This window comes from Malus domestica, chromosome 07 (genome assembly GCF_042453785.1).
Source record: "Malus domestica chromosome 07, GDT2T_hap1".
NCBI lineage: Eukaryota > Viridiplantae > Streptophyta > Magnoliopsida > Rosales > Rosaceae > Malus > Malus domestica.
Window position 1 is genome coordinate 5257610 of NC_091667.1, and position 20766 is coordinate 5278375.

Here is a 20766-nt window from a genome sequence, read left to right on the forward strand (position 1 = left end):
TGATCATAGATGCATGTTTTGATAAGTAAAAATGACTAATGATTATGAATTTTTAGTTACGGAACTATTCCTCCAACTAAATTTAAGTTATATTACTACAATTTCTCTTAGCAGCAATGGGGGTATTTAGCCATAAATAAAAGTATATAATTAAATTTCAAGGGAAAATTCGACAAATAGTTAAAACGAAACTAAAAATCAGAGTTGAAAGTATAACTTCAAACACATTATTTGGTTTTAACGAAAAACAAGTCTAATTGAAGCAAAAGAAATGCATCCCGCCACTAATCACCGCGCCTTCTCTCTCTGTCTATCTCTGAGTTGCCATAGCATCGACCACCCAAGAAAACCGTACGTCTCCAGGTGCCTCACTCCGCATTCAAATGTGAAGCATTACTACGGTTTCATTTCAGCAGGGCGTCTTTGGAGTGTTGCAATTTTCAAAGTATAAACTTTTCCCTTATCATCCCACTTCCCCCATTCTCAAATTTGCCATATTTTCCTTATCTTCAACGCCTTTGTCCTTTTCGCAGAAAGCCCGTCGCCGATTGATTCAATCCGTAGCAGATTTTGGCGCGAAGAAGCTCCATTGATCCCGAATACACAAATGTGTTGGAGCAATGAATAGGGCACCTCATATGAGGCAAGAGTAAGAGGAACAAAGAAATAGCCTTTTTACTTTGCATTATATTCCCGTTGCTTCCATTATTATTTATTCGGAATTCGGGTATGTGCAGTCGTCCCAATCTGGGTCAAGATTTATGTGCCCAGACGCCTGTTAAAGCTAATTTGTTGGAGCATGTCAATGCACTTGATAATTTCTCGTGCCCGCATAGTGTTCTGAGTTCAAATTTTATTTTTTCCTCACCAACACAAAAACCTCTGGCCGAAGAGGCAATGGTTTCCGGGTATGTCGTGGTTATACGTGTTTTGACACAGGACAGAACACAATGGCGTTCTAAGATTCATATAGCCGATCCCACTCAGTGACTTAGATTTTCCAAGTCTCCAACCGAGAAGTTTTCCTCCCTCGGGAAATTAAGGGAACACTACCTCAACCTACATGCTCCACTCACAAAGCTTCAACAAAAGAAAATTCAAAGAACTTAGCGAAGAAGGTTTTGGTGTATTTAACACAATACGTTGAAATGAAGGAAAGCTTATTTATTGATATCCCCGATAAGTTACAAATATGTACATATACTTGAGTCAAAATAAACAAACAAGAGGGAGCCTTCACAAAGGTTGCTTAGGAGAAGTCTCAGCAGTCGGTAGAGCCCCAGAAAGAGAAGGCACCGGAGGAGGATCATTCGGAGCCTCAGTACTGGACAAAACCCTAGAAGGAGGAGGCATCAGAGGTTGATCATTTGGAGCTTCATTACGCGGTACAGCCCTAGAAGACGAAGGCAATAAATGCCTTTGGAACAAACCCACAAATTTCTGATGATCAAGTAAAACCTGACCATCAGATTCCTTCATCTGGTCAAGCTTCCTCTTCATGTTTGTAGCATAGTCATGTGCGAGCCGGTGCAACTGTTTATTCTCATGCTTGAGCCCTCTAATCTCCTGTTTGAGACTCATCACTTCAGCCGCCAATGATTCAACTTGGCGGGTTCGAGCAAATAGGCGTTGGGCCATATTAGACACAGAACCTGCACACTGAACACTGAGAGCCAGAGAATCCTTAACAGCCAACTCATCAGACCGTTTGGAAAGTAGTCTGTTATCTTTAGGAGTGAGAAGGTTCCTGGCCACTACCGCAGCGGTCATATCATTCTTCATCACGGAATCCCCAACGGTAAGAGGACTAGTAGGGGAGACGAAGGATGGGCGCCATATGTTGTCTGGAGAAGGCGGGGCTGCCTCTTCAACAAGGTTCAAGTCAAAACAACGGTCGGAGGGGCCAGACATTTTCAAAGGTGTTGAAGAGAGAAGAGGTCGGACAAATCAAGATCTTAGAAGTGCAAGAATGGAGCTTCTACTGGTGGATATTCAAGTATGCTTTGGAACTTAATGTCAGCCCCTATAAAAATCTGCACTCGACGAAGCTTCAGAAATCGAAGAGGCGCCTGCTCAGAAATCAAAGAGGCGTTTGCTTTCTCAAAAGCTGGGCTGCTCAGAGACCACGAGGGTCGATCTCAGAAATCGAAGAGGCGTTTTCTTTCTCGAAAGCTGGGCTGCTCAAAGACCACGAAGGCCGATCTCAGAAATCGAAGAGGCTTGCTTTCTCAAAAGCTGGGCTGCTCAGAGACCACGAGGGCCGATCTCAGAAATCGAAGAGGCACCTACTTTTCCAGCCTTGCAGCACCTGTCACACGCACACTCAGCTTTGCGGAAATTATGGGCATTCTGTCGAAGATTTCTGGCGAAATAGAAAGCACATGAATCGTACTGTTCAATCACCCACTTCCCACACGCAACAGTAACTCATAGGTACCACAGATAACTTTGCCAAAGTTCTCTGACAAAGTTGAGACACGTGAAGCTTGCAGCTCCCGCTACATCGCTCTGACCAAGAAGGGTAAAAGAATTGCAAAGAAACAACACTAACAAAGTTTAGACACATAAATTTTGAAGGTCTAGCTACCATATTATTACCCACAAGGGTAAAGGAACAGTACCACTGCTGGATAATTGGAAAGTCCCGGTGTGTCAACCTCTGTGCTTCGTGGCAAGGTAGACTAGCAAACATGCCCAACCTTTACTCACATTCGAGAAAACACTCCCAACAGGATTGCTTGCTCCAAAATCGAAGAGGCACCGCCCTCCGAATCTCGAGAGCCAGACTCCCAACATGATTACTTTCTCAAAAATCGAAGAGAGGGTAAAAGAACAGTACCACTGCTGGATAATTGGAAAGTCCCTGTGTGTCAACCTTTGTGCTTCGTGGCAAGGTAGACTAGCAAACATGCCCAACCTTTACTCACATTCGAGAAAACACTCCCAACAAGATTGCTTGCTCCAAAATCGAAGAGGCACCGCCCTCCGAATCTCGAGAGCCAGACTCCCAACATGATTACTTTCTCAAAAATTGAAGAGAGGGTAAAGGAACAGTACCACTGCTGGATAATTGGAAAGTCCCTGTGTGTCAATCTCTGTGCTTCGTGGCAAGGTAGACTAGCAAACATGCCCAACCTTTACTCACATTCGAGAAAACACTCCCAATAAGATTGCTTGCTCCAAAATCGAAGAGGCACCGCCCTCCGAATCTCGAGAGCTAGACTCCCAACATGATTACTTTCTCAAAAATCGAAGAGACACCGCTCTCCGAATCTCGAGAGCCAGACCCCCAGCAGGATTGCTTTCTCAAAAATCGAAGAGGCATCGTTCTCCGAATCTCGAGAGCCAGATCCCCGACAGGAGTGCTTGTTCGAAAACCGAAGAGGCACCACTTTCCCAACTTCAAGAGCTGGATCTCCTTGGATAAAGCTTGTCTGTAATCTTCACACGCAACATCAGCTTTCCAGATACCACAGACGACTTTTTCAAAGTGCTCTGACAGAGTTAAAACATGTGAAGCTGGCAGCTCCCACTACCGTGCTATAACCAAGCAGGGTAAAGGAATAACATTATTACTTGATGTTAGGGAGACTCCTATATATGTCGACCTCCATCCCTAACGGACAGTCAGACCTGCAAAAATGCTCAACCCTTTCTCTTATCTGAGAGAGCACTCCCAACGAAGCCTTTCGAAATATTCAGCTTTCTTTCCCCCCGATAATACCTCTGTAAACAAGCTATACTAGAGCAAGAATATATCATATCATCAGGGTTAAAAGCAAGAGTATCCCATATCATGCTTTTTCCCTGTCTTTTCCTTTGGCCTTGTTCTTACCTGCAAGACAAGGAGAAAGAGAGCAATCAGTCAGCACTTGGAATCAAGCTTCCAGCCAGGAACTGACTGCCTGGAACCCCTTACCTGATTACTTACCTGGCATTGCTCTCGAGTACTCATCTTCAACATCTTATGCTTCCAGGGAAGATACCGCATCTGCCTGAGGAACAGATAGGGCAAGTGAGAAGGATACAAGGAAGCATGTGGAGACAAGCGTAACAGCACACGTGCCGATACATCCACTACTCTGTCAAAAGCAAAAGTATCCCATATCAGCAGGGTCGAACGTACTCTAGATTTGATGGACTTGTTTTGACCCTCAAATTCCTTAGTCGGCCTTATACTCTGGAGGAAACCAGAAAACCCTCCAGCCCGGTTCAAGAATAAGCATGTGGAAAGTTACTTCTTCAAAAGCAAAAGTATCCCATATCATCTCTTCTCATTTTTCTTCTCTTTATCCTTCATGTTGCCTGCAAGATAGGGAGAATGTGAACAATCAGCCGGAGCTCTGATTGCTTACCTTGTCTGTCACATCTTTCAGCAGATCCCCTAGCCCGGCGACTTGGGGGACTCCTACTACATGGTTTGTATCGCGTTTGACCAAGCCTGAAACTACAAGTAAGCTTCAAGTGAAATTGATACATTACCTTGTGCATCTCCACCAGTTACAGATACCACCCCTGGATGGAGGAAGAGTACTTCCAGAGAAGATGCCACATCTACCTATGAGACAGATAAGGCAAGTCAAGACGATACCACACTCCGGTACTTAGAAGTTTCGTGGTTACGAGATCATTCTCCCACAATATTTCCTAATGTCATTTGTACTAAATCATTCACTTGTACTCACTAAAGGAGAGCTCACTAAAGGAGAGCTTGAACCTATGTACTTGTGTAAACCCTTCACAATTAATGAGAACTCCTCTATTCCGTGGACGTAGCCAATTTGGGTGAACCACGTACATCTTGTGTTTGCTTTCCTATCTCTATCCATTTATATACTTATCGACATTAATGACCGGAGCAATCTAGCGAAGATCACAAAAAGTGACCGTTTTCGCTACCTAGGATCTATCTTGCAAGAGAACGGAGAATTAGATGGAGATCTCAACCATAGAATACAAGCTGGATGGATGAGGTGTAAGAGTGCATCCGGCGTGTTGTGTGACCGTCGTAGGCCACTGAAGCTCAAGGGAAAATTTTATAGGACGACAATAAGGCCAGCGATGTTGTATGGCACAGAATGTTGGGCGGTGAAGCATCAACACGTACACAAAATGGGTGTAGCGGAGATGAGGATGCTTCGTGGGATGTATGGGCACACGAGAAAGGATAAGATTGGGAATGAGGATATCCGAGGTAAAGTAGGAGTAGCCAAAATTGAAGGAAATATGAGAGAAAATCGGTTCCGGTGGTTCGAACATGTGCAAAGAAGGCCTACTGACGCTCCGGTTCGAAAATGTGACTACGGGACAGAGGTTCAGGGCCGAAGGGGTAGAGGAAGACCTAGGAAAACTTTGGAAGAGACCTTAAGAAAAGACTTGAGTACTTGGATCTAACGGAGGACATGACACAAAACCGAGCGCAATGGCGTTCAAGGATTCATATAGCCGACCCCACTTAGTGGGAAAAGGCTTTGTTGTTGTTGTTGTTGTTGTACTGTTATTTCATTTCATCTTGTGGATTACTTGTTATTTGGTGACAACTTGACATTAGTTTATGTATTTGGTGATTGTGGTCTTTTGCTTGGGTAAGATATAGCTCTTGTGTTTGTGTTATTTACATGATTTATTTTTTGTTTCAGCTAATTTTAAGTTTCATCTACCTTAGCGATCAGGGCCTGTTATGAGATTTTAGGGGTATGGGTCCCTGTGTAAAAGAATCCCACTATAGCGAAGCTAATTTATATGTCTATAGTTGTATTAATGTGGTATCTAAATGGAGTATTATTACTCGTGAGTTATAGTTCAAATCAACAGTAATCATGAACGTAAAACACAATTTAGAGCTAAGCCATCAGAACCAAACTAAGAAACATAAAAGTGATTCCTCTAATACAGATGGAGGCCATTATTCTCTTATTCACATACAAATCCTAAAAAATTTCCCTAAGATGAATTCTTTTTACGGAAACCAAGTTGGTACATATATACATATGCTATCATCATTTAGGAACCCCTTAAGATTGGGGGCCCTGTGCAAGGGCACCTATTGCACATACCCAAGACCACCACTGCAATCCATTCCCAAATATTAATATCTGTCCCAAATATTAATGTAGGCAAAATTCATGCCTCTGCAATCCATTCCCAAGATGAGAATCGTTTCCAGAAAAAAAAAAATGATCTGAATTACATCGGGGTTGTTGAATCTCTTTCTAAAATTTCTTAGTAACGAACTGTTTCAAGTTGCTTTACATATTGAAAAACTCTGCTAGAAGTATTACATCTTGGTTTCTATCCATGAACCCTTTTCTTTGGTTACATTAAGTGCTAAACTCAATATCTGCAGTTCATGGTAGAACATGATATTCGTTTTCTTTTTCCCCTCTCTCCTAGAAATACCGAACAAGCCATCTAAGAAATAGCTATCAACAATTTTATTAATGTAATTTTTTTTACTGGAACTGAAAATAGTCATTGTCACAAATGCTAACGGGTTTATTGTGCTTCAAGAAGCTCCACACATGCATTTCTGAAGTTTTCTATTATAGATAGTACTTGCATTTGTATATGCTAATCTTTGCAACTTCAATACAATTTGACAGTGCCATTTTTTAAGTCGCAAAGGCTGCATCGTTTTGGTTATGTTTGATGGCAATCTCACAGCCGCGATCGCTCCACGCTTTGTTGTTAAGTTTTTGTATCAGTATTGTAGACCTTGTGATGTTCAGATTGCAAGAGAATTCGAGAAGTTTGGCAATCCAAGAGCGTCCCCTGCACAAATAGAAATGGATGCGATCTTGGACCCGCCGACGAGATGAGCAGGTGATGTTATTGCTTTCGACATCTCCTTCTTTTTGTATCTTTTTTAAAAATGTTATTCTTTAGGCTGCTTCAGAGTATCTCTCTTCTAGTTGCCTCATTGTTCATTGTTTGCTATCCGAAGGATAGGATTTGTAACTTTGTAGTGCTAGCCTTATATTTTGTGTTCATCTTTTGTTTTATTGTACCTTAAGATTCATTCGGTGTAATTAGATTTGTTTAAAGAGAAGAATTAGACAATCGATACAATACATGAATTTTACCACATAAGTTTGGATTGTGTTCAGATTGAATCCTTCATACCAACTTGAAGTCGACCAAAAAGTACAGGGGTTTCAAACAGATCCTACATCCTGCCTCAGGTCTCCTCTCGTCTCCTTTCATTCAGCGACTTGGGAGATAAAAAAATAATATACAAATTATGTGGGAGGTTTACCATTAAATATTACTGTGGCATTCTGTGATAAAGTTTACACCAAGTAATAGATGGTTAAGTGAGGACAATATTGGTTAAGTGAGGACAATATCAGTGAATGAATGAGATCATAAGCAACACCTAGTAATGATAGGCCTAAAAAGTGTCATGGTATCACTATCAAAACATGTTATTCTTCTGACACGAAAAGTTGTGTTTGCTCCGGCATAATAAATGAGTTAATGGTTTTGTTATCCCACCCCTAGGAAATAACCAGTAGTGTTACGTACTATGCTATGCAAGTCTTAAATCTTTAAAGAAAGAATTCAACCATCAACTGCCACATCATGCGGTCAACAACATATGGTTCAAAAAACAGCCATAATCGGTAATGTTACGTACTATGTTATGCAAGTCTTAAATCATTAAAGAAAAAATCCAACCATCAACTGTCACATCATGCAGCCAACAACATATGGTTCAAAAACAATCTCCCTAGCATTTTCCTTAAAATTTTAGTTTGTCAACCAAAAAGTGATTAAATTTTTAGTTTTACATGCTAGCGGAATACACGTAACATAAGTAAAACTGAAAAGATTAAAACGTGAAGGTAAGTGAGAAGGTTGTAAGCACTCCCATTTGTATTTAATCAAAGCTCAATAACAATTTCATATCCTAAAACAGGTCTAATGAAACAATTATTCTTTGAAGAACCGCCAAGCAAACGATGAGTGCAGAACCCTGTGTCCTAATGCACCAAACAACGGGCTTCGTACTATTAGTCATATCCTGTACTCTATGCGGCGTGCCAAACGAGACCATGGTGTGCTAATTCATGGAGAGCACCATACATCGGAGTAGGGCATTGCAACAAAGTGACCCAATTTCTCGCTTCATATTTTTACATTGTGCAGTATTCATGACCAGGATGGAGATACATCCTTCCCCGAGGAAATCTGTTGCCACAAACGCAAGCCACGCCACCTAGTCTAGGAAACGTAATGTACAGGTATTCAAGCAAGCACTGCCATGAGGCAGCACGCAACGAACCCACACTCTTCACCGTATCCGCACTGTGTCTACCTGAAGATTAAAGTGAAAGCGAAAGATGAGAAAATCATGCCGCCGTATTCAATCACACCAGTATGTGAAAACCATCATCCTGCGGTGGAGTTACCTTTTCGATGCAGGACAATCATATTCAAGCCGGATAGGCAGAGCCACAGAGCGGAATTCAAGGACTACCACTTGTCGTAATTTTGGTTGCCTCAGATAGCCATGTCTTTACATTTCCACAGAATGCACAGAAATAAGTCACTCCCATCACAAACTGTCCAGGCGTTGTCGGAAGACAGATTCCGCTTGGGAGTTTTCAATTTAAAAAAAACTAGAGTAAAAAGAAACAAGAAAATAAAAAATGAGATTTCGAGTGAATTGGAAGTTCAGGAATGTTTTAGCACCCAAAAAAAGGGTGCACAAAATCAATTAAAGCAAGTTTTGAGCAACCTTTTTAATCAAATATATAATAGAACAAAAGTAGGAATTACCTCTAAAAGTTTCACTGAACTTCAAAAATTGAAGAGCATTTCCCATATCCTCAGCAGCTAATGGTGGCCTGACGTAGGGGAAGCTCAAGATCAACCTCTCTGCTCTCAATGCGGCGTTCCTTGACCCTGCGACACCCTCCTGCAGTCTTGCCCTTGCTCTTGCCCTTGGCATTATTCTTATTCACAGCAGCAGCACCATCTCTGCTGCATTACAAGTTTCCATCAACCCGTCCTGCTTTGCCGCATCCCAGTACTTCACATCATTGCTCTGATCAAGGGCGTTCTCCTTCCCTCGTTTGCTAGGTGAATCAACACACATTGCCTACCAAAACTTGAGACCATAAGCCCTCCTAAACAGAATTAAAACCAACCAAAAACAATATCAATATGCATTCTCAAAGAAAAAACTATAATCAATAGCACCATCTCTGCTGCCAAAATCAACCTCTTGAGTCTCAATAGTCCCGGGCCATTCCTTTACTTTATGATGTTTTCTGAACGCCTTGGCATTGACATCCTTATTGCTCACAGCAGCAGCACCATATCTGCCGCCATTACAAATTTCCATCAACTCTTCCTGCTTTGTTTTCATAGTTTCCGGCTCATCAGATTCAGAGATGCATCCAAGTTCATATCTTTGTTTCCACCAAGAGACTTCTCCTTCCCTCGTTTTCTTGGTGAACCAACACCGGTTACCTATCAAAACTCGAGGGCATAAACCCATGCGATAGCCACAACAGGATTCAACGACTAGTCATTCATTTAAACAAACACGTGTTGCTTTTGGATGATGTTGTTCTGAAATATAAAGAAGCATATTTTTTAAAGGGTAGCGTAGTTGAATTAAACAATTAGAAACTCACAGTATAGATGACAGTAAACAATTGAAGAGACTTTTACAGAATCTGAATCTTGGCTATGGAATGAAATCTGTTGCTACAACAGAAGGCCACCTAGTCTAGTAAACGTAATGTACAGGTATTCAAGCCATCTCTATACATTACCAGAAAGCACAGCCATGAGGCAACACGCAACGAACCCACACACTCTTCACCACATCCGTGCTGTGTCCACCTGAAGATAAAAGTTTAATTGAAAGATGAGGAAATCATGCACCATGTTCAAACCACACCAGCATGTGAAAACCATCATACTCAGGTGGGGTTACCTTTTCCGATGCAGGAGAATCATGTTCATGCCGGATGGGCAGAGGCAGAGCCACTGAGTGGCATTCAAGGACTACAACTTGTCGTAATTTTGGTTTCCTCAGATAATCATGTCTTTCCATTTCTACAGAACGCACATAAATAAGTCACTCCCATCACATTCTCCTAAAAATTTCAAGAAACATTTTTCTTTAAAGGAAAAAGAAAACAGAACAAGAAAGCAAGGCAGTATGCTGGGCCTAAACAATTCAATAGAAATTTCTGCAGATACATGTGACAAATTTTACTCCTCTGCCCTGTTCCTCTTATTTTAGTAATTGAACTCTGAAACTTTGAAAGGAATTCAGCGGGTTCGTCCACTCTCTCTTTAAATCTTAGATTGGCTAAACAACTAAAAATGGTTAACTATAAAAAAGGAAGAAAAATCTATATGTAGATTTTATGTAGAAAAGTTGAGACAATCAATATAACAAATAAAAGATAAAGTACCTGACATTAGAGAGTTGAGAGTGAAATGAGAAGCAAAAGTTTTGGTGTGAGAGAGAGAGAGAGAAAGAGAGAGAGAGAGAGAGAGAGAGATCATATCATGATGACTTTGTCATCTATCTTTATGCAAGGAATATGAGCTATCTTTCTCCATTCTTTTCCCTTCTTGTTCTCATACCTCTTCTTCAGAGAGGGGCATCTGGTGATGTTCGGGAAAGAAATAGATGCCGGAAAACCCTGTTTTGGCAGGAAGTCGAGACTATCACACCTTCCAATATATAGCTTTTGAAGAGAAGAGAGATGTTGAAGTCCATTTATGTCCAAAGATTTCAGACTTGATAGATAAGAGATTGCAAGAGTGTGAAGAGCGGTAAGAAGCAGCTGTTCCTTGAGCAACTTCTTCAACACATCCTCGCTGCTGATCTGAAATCTTTGAAGGGAGACAAGTCGTTGCAAACCCCAGTTCTCCACTGAAGGCCTCAGTTACTCACAATCTCTGTTATGAAATGTTTGTAGGTTGGGAGGCAAACCCCTTTCACCAAATGACACAAATTTTGGAAGATCCCAGGTCCTCAATTTTTTAAGGGTGGTGCAGGCGTGCATATGTTTGGGCAATATCTTCATATTATCGATCCCCAGACTCCAATATGAAATTTTTGCTATCACGTCCCTTTTACATTGGCCAATCTTTCATTGTGCTCCCCAATCCATCCCCTCGGTGTCCTGGAGGAAAGACCGAAAAGATCTTGTAACTTGAAATGCAGAAAACAGGACAATTACAAAATTATAATTTGCATAATATGTATCTTCTACTTACTTTGTGTTAAGAGCCTCATCGCAGAGGAAATTTAAAAGCTTAAGGCATCATATCCATCCCCGCCTCCACTAAAACACTCTGCGGGCAGCTCCTTCAACCTTAGCGACCCTGGATGCAGAGATTAGGTTCTCCAAATCTTGGAACCATGATCGGTTGGTGCTTGCTTGCTCAAGAGACCTTAGAGAAAATAAAGTTGGCGTAAACCACATGAACTATTTTCACCATCAAAGCTTACTAAAGTACTTTATGCATAACTATAATATACGAGGTAGAGTGCTTACTAAAGTACTTTATAGCTATGAAATCGAACAATGGAGTACTGTTCACTTCGTCCACATCTTCCACGCGATAGTTCTCGAAGAACAGAGTCAGCTTGGGACGTTTCAATTTTAAAAAACTAGAGTAAAAAGAAGAAGAAAAAAATGAGATAGTACCTAAGAAAAGGTGCACAAAATCAATTAAAACAAGTTTAGAGCAACATTTGAATCAAATATATGATACAACTAAAGTAAGAATTACCTCTCTAAAAGTTTCACAGAATTTCAAAATATTTCCCACATCCTCGGCAGCTAATGGTGCCCTGATGTAGGGGAAGCTCAAGATCAACCTTTCCGGTCTCAACGCGGTGTTCCTTGACCCTGTGACACCCTCTTGCAGCCTTGCCCTTGGCATCATTCTCATTCACAGCAGCAGCACCATCTCTGCCGAATTACAAGTTTCCATCAACTAGTCCTGCCTTCCTGGATCGAACTAATTCACAGATTCACTCTGATCAAGGGTGGTCTCCTTCCCTTGTTTGCTAGGTGAATCAACACAGATTGCCCGCCAACACTCGAGACCATAAGCCCTCTTAAACAGAACTAAAACCAACCAACAACAATATCAATATGCATTCAAAAAGAAATCACTATAATCAACACCACCACCATCTCTGCTGCCAAATTCAACCACTTAAGTCTCAATATTCCTGGCCCACTCCTTGACTTTATGATGATTTCTCACTACCTTGCCATTGACATCCTTATTGCTCATAGCAGCATTGACATCCTTATTGCTCATAGCAGCAGAACCATCTCTGCTGCCATAACAAATTTCCATCAGCTCTTCCTGCTCAAGTAACATGATGTACTGACTTCCAACAAGCTCAAGCATGAGGGCAGTGCTCCAAAGAAACCTGGCTCTCATTTTTGTTTTGTGGTCATCGTCACCCATTCTCACTCCATCAGCTGTGTTTGTGCAAAAACATATCTGCACCCATTCGAACATGGCAGCAGCATGAAGAGAATATGAAAAGGCATGCTGCTTTTATTGAAAAAAAGAAGAGTATATGAGTAAAACATCATTAGAAGGGTTACCTATCCAATTGAAGGAGAATCATATTCATGCCACACTGCAGGAGAACCATTCATGGACAACTAATTGATGGATGTTAAAATCGTTGGCCTTTGATAATTCAATATTTACAGTTCAACAGTTTGCTATCTACATCAGAGAAGCCGACAAACACGTTAGTGACATAATCTTGCCCTGAAAGCATAGTTGAATTTCACTGTTAAGATTTGACTAATATATAAGCCTAAATGATTAAAGAAAAATTCTACAGATAGATGTAACATATTTACAAAAGCCTTAGGAATCATGCCTTCACATTTGTCCTTACTTTCCCCACTTTATCATCGCAATCAATCTCTGAAAGTGGGAACAAAATTTAGACATGATTTGACATGGAAAGATAGCAATGTGAAAGTTTTAGTGGGAGCAGAGTAGTAATCACTTGAGGTGTACCAAGATGCAAAATAATAAGAAAATTTAGGAACCAGTTTTCCTGAATTTCTTATTCCTAAAATATTGAGTAAACAACTCTAGTAAACAAATTCAAATTTTACTTGTGATGGAAAAAAAAAATATATATATATATATATATCAAAGTCCTTCACAAGAATTAGAGGCAAAGAAAAGCTTGTGTGGAGTTTTACCTTCACGTGGTTTCGCCCACTTCCATTCGTCATCAAATTGAAAAATTGCTTGTTTCTTCTCATCGATATTGAATGCAGATGTCAACTCAAGCGCATTCCTTTTTCATACCTTGTCTCAGAAAGATACCTTAAATTCAAAGTTGAAGATACTATAAATTAATGAGTGATCTAAGAAAACAAGCATATATCTCAGTGGAACCTAATTAGCACAGCTTCTTCAAATTAAATTCCAGTTTGTTACGCGTTCAAGTTTGACAATCTGGATCTTTTCCTTATCTTAAGATGAATGTGCATTCTACCACACTCAAATCATATCAGCATGAGAAAGGAAAAAAACATCATCCAGGGTTACCTCATATTCTTGACAGATAGCCATGGCATGATTCGACAACTAGTAATTTATGTAAGCAAACACATGTTGCCCTTGGATGATATTGTCCTGAAATTTAAAGGACCATGTTTTTGTTAGATTACCGTAGTTGAATTAAAAAATTAAAAACTGACTGATTAACTAATTAATTAAACTAAGTAAAAGTATAGATGACAGTAAACAATTGAAGAGAAAGTTTTACAGAATCTGAACATAGTGTTATGCACGTACCAGACTTTGACTTGAGATCTCAAATGATGACTTGATCATCGATCTTGATGAAAGGAATGTGAGCTATCTTGCTCCACTCTTGTCCCGTCTTCTTCTGACACCTCTTCTTCAGGGAAGAACACTTTTCGATGCTCAGAAAAGAGAGCGATGCCGGCAAACCCTCTTTTGGCAGGAATTCGAGACTATCCCACCACCCAATTTTGAGCTCTTGAAGAGAAGTGAGGTGTTGAAGTCCCTTTCCCTCCAAAGATTTCAGGCTTTTCATTTCACCGATTGCGAGAGTGTGAAGAGTGGTAGGGAGCAGCTGTTCCTTGAGCACCGTCTCCAACACATCCTCGCTTCCTGAGCTATCAAATGTTCGAAGGGAGACAATTCGTTGCAAACCCCAGTACTCCACTGAAGGCCTCAGTTTCTCACAACGACTGATTCGAAATGATTGTAGGTTGGGAGGCAAACCCCCTTCTGCAAATGACTCAACATTTGGAAGTTCGTGTAAACTCAGGTCTCGAAGGGCGGTGAGGGTGTGTATTCGGCCGGGCAATAACTTCAAATTCTCGCATCTCTGGACTACAAATCGAGCCAGTTTGGGAGTGGGCAATCCCCCGTGGGGAAAAGAGACCAGATTTGGACAGCAAGAGGTCCAGAGATCGTCGAGATGAGTGAGATTTTCGTCATCAGCTCCTTCTCCAATGGCAAGGGATTCTAGACTTTTACTGCCCCAGATACTAAGATATGAAAGTTTGGGGAAAACGCCCAGCGGGAAGGACCTCAGTGAATCACAGCTGTAGACCAAATCCAAATGTCGAAGGGATGTCAATTTGGCCATCATCTCATGAGATAGGAATTCTAATCTCCTGCATTTTTTTATTTCAAGATATGTCAACGAAGTGGGTAGACCATTTCTCGGGAACGACAAGAGTGACGCGCAGTTAACGAGCCTCAAACTTCCAAGACAGCTGCTGAAGTGCGGCTGCAAGCAATCTGGGCGACTAAAAAATTGAATCTCAAGATTCCAAAGCGAGCACAGCGACTCCGTCTCTAGTAACGAAGAGAGACCAGGGCATCTAACGATCTTCAGTTGTTTAAGAGATTGTCGCAAGGACTCCGTGTTGACGATGAGAGACCAAGGTATCCATCTTGTTCTGGTAGCCCTTTCATGTAGAACCCCGCAGTCTGACACCCGAAGCTTTCTCAATGAAGGAAGATGATCGGGCAAGTTTCCCTTCAGCTTCGGACACTTCCCTAAAATGAGCACCTCAAGACGAGGAAAGTCAGGAGATTGACCTCTACCTGGACTCGACAGCCATTCCTCCCACTCCGGCATCTCTTTGAACTCTAGCTTCTTGAGAGATTGAAATGGTTGACTTAGAGAAGCTCCATTACCCCCGTAGAACTCGACACCAATACTCACGACTAATTTCATCCTTTCTATATAGAGCTCCTTGAGAGCGGGAAGCCGCCCAACCGGTGGCAATGAGAAGCAAGTACCACAATCACTAATACGCATGACTTGTATGTTGGCGAAGGAAGAGTCACCCAACCAATCCGGAAAGCTGGTTCCACCATAAAATTTGATGGTCAGCTTCACCAGATTTGCAGAAGGTTGTAGGCTTTCAAGTACGTGTCTCTCTTTTATGGAATCATTTGCTTCCTCACGACCCCATGCCAACTCTACTTCGTTGAGATCTTTCTTATCCTTCAAATTGGCCCCCAAGGCATCTATAGGATTGACGACATTTTGTAGATTCAAGATAGAGAGGTTTCCTCGAAGGTTCGACAATTGCCCCAATTCACCAATGCCACCCGACCTAGTAGATTCCCCCAACACAAAAGCAGTCAATGTTCTCAAACTTTTTAGTCTACCCATTTGCACCGGCATCTCTTTTATACAAGTTCCACTAATATCAAGATGACGCAAATTAATCAATTTCCTCATGTCTGCAGGCAATTCAACAAGAGAGGAACAACCGACCAACAATAGAGTTTGCAAATTGTAGAGAGTACACATCGTATCTGGTAACTTTTTAACTGCAGTGTGAGAGAGATCAATGTAGCGCAAGTTTAAGTGTTTACCAATGTTATCAGGTAATTGCGTGATATTTTTATATCTTGACAGTGACAACACCCGTAAACATTTTAGGGCTGGTAATAAATCATCTAGAACCTTTATGCTTACATAAAGGCTCTTATCCCACTCATAGTATGGTCTTAAAGACATAGGAAAGAAGGTGCGCAAACACTTAATTTCATCCAATGACTTAAATCTTGCAGCAGTATCAAATCTTCCTCTCATATATGACAAATGCCGAACTTTTTTAGGAACTTCAACATGTGGCTCTCCATCCAACCTACAACAAAATTCTCCAGACACAGACACAGCCAAGTCGTTAATGAGATCATGCATTGTGAAACTTGATTTCCATGATCTTTGAAGTAGTGATCGTGACAATAGTTCATCCAAGTATCTCTCACCAAGCTCTTCCAATCCTTTACCACTCTCATCTTGTGGAATTAAACCCACTGCCATCCAAAGTAGAATTATATATTCCTTTTCTAATTCATAGTCCTTTGGGAAAATTGAGAGATAAGCAAAGCATTGTTTTAAATAAGTAGGGAGATAATGGTAACTCAATCTTAAAGATGGAAGAACACTTTTATCATGCAGTGTCTCCCAAAGATTGTTGTTCAATATGTGACACCACTCCTTGTAACCTACATTACAACCTAAGAGACCCCCAAGTGCTTTTGCAGCTAAAGGAAGACCGTTGCACTTGCGTGCAATTTGCTTACCAATTTCTTCCAAGTCTGGATGCGCACTAGGATTTTCATTTCTAAATGCATGTTTTCTGAGTAACAACCAACAATCTTCATGCGACAATTGTTCCAAATAGTGAATAGGACCGGTATGCACAATGGATGCGACACTTTTGTTCCTTGTTGTCACTATGACCTTACTTCCCCTCGCCCCATAAGTAAAAGGAGCCCGTACAAGATCCCAAGCACTATAGTCGTCATTCCAAAGGTCATCCAACACAAATAGGAACTTTTTCTCCCTCACTTGTTCCCTAAGTTCAACTTGAAGCAAGCTATCTTGAAAAATGCAAGGTTTTGAGATAATTGATTCAATAAGGGTTTTAGTTACCCTCATAGCATCAAAATCTTCGGAAACACAGGCCCAAGCTGTAACATCAAAATGCTCTTTTATATTTTTATCATTGTAAAGGAGCTGAGCAAGGGTTGTCTTACCGACCCCGCCCATTCCCACTATGGGGATTACTGATATGTGGCTGCTACTTGCATCATCCGATAGCAACATCCTCTTCAACTTCTTTTTATCTCCTTCCCTACCACAAGCACTAAAGTCATGCCCAACAAAGGACGTTGTGGGAGTTTTTTGAGAAACCTTCTCCTTAACGCCTCCTTTAAGACCAAGGAGATCTATTTGTTTCGCAAGGTGTTCCACCTTTTGAAACAACTCTTGTATCCTACCATTCATGCCTTGATAAAAAGGATTAAGAGAAGTAGAGAAGAAGTTCCACACCTGGGACGTGGTTTTGGTTTGATATTCCTCTGCTTCCACCCTGCTTTGCAAAGCTTCAGCATCGATCTCAGCCAGCAGGTCCTCGGCATCGAAGACGGCATGTTTGAGCTCGTCAAGCCACTTTTTCACACGAGGTTTCTCAATTTGCTTCTCCTCTGCATCATCGAGCACTGCATCGAGGGCCAGAAAAGTCAGCTTCAGTCTCTCCAAGAGTGAATGGTCAAGCTTTTTTCCCCGGGAGAAGTCCAAGAAGTCGCCAGAAGCAATCTTGTCGCACAACGTCTGAATGGAAGCGGATAGAAAAGCCTCTCCAATCAAAGCTCCTGCCATTTCTCTCTCTCTTTCTCTCTGTTTTTTATTTTTCTCTTCAAAGAAGTGTTGAGGTGTGGAAGAAGAAGAGTCTTATTACCTGTAATTTTATTGTATAAGCTTAATTTCGTTTCGGAAAGAGACGACTTGATGTATTTTGGTCAATTATTCAGTGGACCCCACATGTTAATCATAGAGGCTTACTTGACTGACAATTTCCTGGTAGTTGGCTTGGCTGGTGTGAGAGTGTGGGTTGGCCCCCACACGTTAATCATAGAGGCTTATTTGACTGACAATTTGCTGGTAGTTGGTTTAGCTGGTGTGAGAGTGTCGGTTGGCCGACAATTTTTTAGTAATTAACCATAACAGCCCTTTTGTTTGTTGATAATTTGATATTAGAAGTCGTTTTGGGATTTTGCTCTTGGGCTTCATCACCTAATTAATTAAGGCTAAGATTGGAATCTTATGTTGATTACGTTGGAATTTTACATCACAGGATCTTTAAATTGATCACCTAATTAAATTAAGATTAAAATTGCTATCTTTTGTTGATTATGTTATCATGTCATCATCCATGACCTGGTTAATCAATATATTGGAGTTATATTACAAGTTGTTAAACTCATAAATGGAAGGGATCTCTTTTTTTTTTTTTGTTTCATCCCTTGCCAGGTCTTATAATTTGGTAGGTTCCAACAGCTCCAAGAGATAGAAATGTAGAGAAAGGAAAAATGACAGAGGAATTATAAAAACAGTTTTTCATTCATATCCCAAATGAGAGTCGTAACAGGGATAATATGCCCACATCCGTCACTACAGACAAGAGTGTTAGGTACAAATGCTGAGTCACTATCCTTCTACTGATCCATTACTAGATAAGGACAGGGACGAGAAAGGACTCAAGCTGGGGCGGATAATGCCAGCGGCTAACATCTCGTCAACTTGGTGCTCCAATTCTGTTTTGGGCATGCTCGTATCAATATGGTCGAACATTGATTGGCCCCGTGCCTGGAAGTAAGGGAATTCGATGATCGATCTCGCAATGGGGGGCAAGGATGTTAGTGGCTGGAAAAGACTGTGATATTTAGTGAGGAGGGATTGAATTGGTGCCGGTGGTGGAGTAGGTTGGGGAGATGGGTGAGTAAGGCTTGACAACTGGGAGACAGCACGGAGAGGCTTGCCAGGAATAACCTCAATACCCGTGGACACGAGAGAGCGCAGAACAGGGGAATTAGAGGACCCTACCAATCTGTAATTGGTCCCATGCATAGAGAATTCCATAATTTTGAGCAAAAAATTCCATCCGATGAAACCCAGTGTTTCCAACCAATCCACTCCTAAGACATGTCATAGCCCGTCATCGCAAGAAGGTGAAAGTAATTGGTAAATGTATAGCCTTGAAGGCGCACTGAAACTTGATGAGCCACCCCTTTAGCACGAAAGCAACGACTTGTGGCTACCATTACTGCCTCGGTTCGAGACGGGTCAACGTGCAAGCCCAAACAAGTCGCCACTTGTTGGTTGAGAAAATTTTGATCAGCACCGGAGTCGATGAATACTTGGATTGGTGTTTGGAAAATGAATTTTTCCAAGCGCATCGCATGACCCGAGCACGCTTAGTGGCTGAGATCGCGTTGATGGCGATGGGATGCTCTGGATGTTCCACCACTGTAGGGAGCGGTGGCGCGGGGGCCTTTGTCTCGGGAACAGGGTCCGAACCGTCCTCATCAGCCATTAACAATAGTATGTGGGATTGACGACACCAGTAGCCGGGTCAATACTGGTCATCACAGTTGAAACAGAGTCCCTGCTCTCGACGGGTGCGCATCTCTACCTGGGTGAGCCGTAGGATCAGCTTTGGTGGGTTGGTTGGGGTAATAGGGGGTCGAGATGTAGTGGGTTGGTTAGGTGGGGTGGGTGAGGAGAAAATGGTGGTTTAGAAATGTAGGGGGAGGAACGGAAGGTCCCGAGACTAACCACTAGCCGGCGACCCTGTTTGTGCTCGTAGATGCGAGCTAGTTCAATGACATGTGCTAGAGAAGACGGTCTCTAGGCCACGACATCATCTTGCAGCTCTTCTTTAAGGCAGCCTAAAAACGCTCCCAGTAGTTGGGCGTCGGTCCAGTTCGGAGTGCGGCATGAGAGGCGAATGAACTGGCCAATATACGCCTCCACTGTGGTGGTTTGCGTGATATGCGACAGGGCCATATTAAGGTTCAAATAGTCGACTGGACCAAATCGTTGCAGCAGTAGGGTCATGAAGATGGCCCAAGAGGAGAGGGGAAACCGTATTTTGAACCAACGGAGCCAGTGGGCCGCCTCTCCTCCAAGATGAAGGCCTGCCACTGTGACGTGGCGGTGCTTGGCTATCTCGTGATAGTCTAAAAACTCTTCAACCGTCGCAATCCATCCATAAGGATCGTCGCCAAAGAAACGAGGAAAGTTCGATTTTGAGGTTTTTGTGCCTAGGAAAGGTCGGGGGAAATGGGTTGGGAGGTGTGGATGTAAGACGGGTCGGTGGGGAAGAAATAGGGGTTGGGCTCAGTCGTGGATGGGGGAAGGTAGCGGGAGGTGGAGGGTCGGTTCAGAGCTTGGGTGGTGGTGGATAGCGGTGGGGTGAATGAAAGTGATGAGGGGCTGGCTGTTAGGTGGGATCCCGGAGGTTGGGTTGTTGTGAAGGGTTGGGATGGAGAGAGATACCATGATGGTGGTGGTATGGGTGTATAGATGGCAGAGAAGGGTATGGGTCCAGCGAAATGGGAATTGAGCCAATTGGGATTTAGGGGTTGGGTGGGGAAGGGTTTTTTAGGGCACGAACTTCGTCTAAAATCCAGGGCCGGCCCAGGCCCAGTGCAGGCGGGGCGACCGTCCAGGGCCCAAAAAAATTAGGGGCACCAAAATTATTAGGGTGGTATATTTATATATGTTTTTATAAGAGTATAAATTTATAAAATTTGATTCAAAGACACAGAAATTTAACTAGAAGTGGTGGTTTGTCATTTGAAAATAATAAGGAGGTCTTGAGTTCAAAACACCATGTGTGCTTATTTACTTTCCTTTTTTTACAAATTTCTTTTTATAAGAGTATA

The 20766-nt window shown here is 42.0% G+C and overlaps 2 protein-coding genes and 1 long non-coding RNA gene across 7 annotated transcripts; 1 reads left to right on the plus strand and 2 right to left on the minus strand.

Annotated features, from left to right (window-relative positions):
• Positions 1-249: 249 nt before the first annotated feature.
• Positions 250-7089, plus strand: LOC114825964 (uncharacterized). The gene is made up of 4 exons (XR_003774715.2): positions 250-445; positions 534-649; positions 738-908; positions 6729-7089. It is a non-coding gene; the product is annotated as an uncharacterized lncRNA (long non-coding RNA).
• Positions 7090-7849: 760 nt separating this feature from the next.
• On the minus strand, positions 7850-10843 carry LOC139197324 (uncharacterized). 3 transcript variants are annotated; one of them, XM_070824521.1, is made up of 7 exons: positions 10612-10843; positions 9950-10071; positions 9786-9855; positions 9227-9477; positions 8782-9103; positions 8412-8621; positions 7850-8317 (listed from the first exon to the last, which is right to left on the minus strand). In XM_070824521.1, exons 3-5 carry the CDS (start codon positions 9799-9801, stop codon positions 8963-8965), a joined length of 408 nt encoding a protein of 135 aa, XP_070680622.1. In that variant the 5' UTR covers positions 9802-9855; positions 9950-10071; positions 10612-10843; the 3' UTR covers positions 7850-8317; positions 8412-8621; positions 8782-8962. The 3 variants fall into 3 exon arrangements, 2 of the variants coding, with proteins under 2 accessions (XP_070680622.1, XP_070680621.1); XM_070824520.1 differs by having other exon boundaries at positions 10437-10663; XR_011582616.1 differs by lacking the exons at positions 9786-9855; positions 9950-10071; positions 10612-10843 and having other exon boundaries at positions 8782-9131; positions 9227-9456.
• A 926-nt stretch (positions 10844-11769) lies between these two features.
• On the minus strand, positions 11770-17778 carry LOC103413732 (putative disease resistance RPP13-like protein 1). Of its 3 annotated transcripts, XM_029105286.2 has the most exons (5): positions 13828-17778; positions 13579-13665; positions 13227-13353; positions 12606-12732; positions 11770-12498 (listed from the first exon to the last, which is right to left on the minus strand). In XM_029105286.2, exon 1 carries the CDS (start codon positions 17696-17698, stop codon positions 13847-13849), a length of 3852 nt encoding a protein of 1283 aa, XP_028961119.1. In that variant the 5' UTR covers positions 17699-17778; the 3' UTR covers positions 11770-12498; positions 12606-12732; positions 13227-13353; positions 13579-13665; positions 13828-13846. The 3 variants fall into 3 exon arrangements, with proteins under 3 accessions (XP_028961119.1, XP_070680610.1, XP_028961122.1); XM_029105289.2 differs by lacking the exons at positions 11770-12498; positions 12606-12732 and adding an exon at positions 12811-12939; XM_070824509.1 differs by lacking the exons at positions 11770-12498; positions 13227-13353 and having other exon boundaries at positions 12600-12732.
• Positions 17779-20766: the final 2988 nt, after the last annotated feature.

What these genes read in the sequence shown, in the direction of transcription:
- LOC139197324 (XM_070824521.1), bottom strand. An exon ending in GGACTATTGAGACTCAAGAG is followed by an intron (nt 9,104 to 9,226) that starts GTTGATTTTGGC and finishes AAGTTTTGGTAG; the next exon opens with GCAATGTGTGTTGATTCACC.
- LOC103413732 (XM_029105286.2), bottom strand. Translation starts at nt 17,698, where the DNA reads ATGGCAGGAGCTTTGATTGGAGAGGCTTTTCTATCCGCTTCCATTCAG.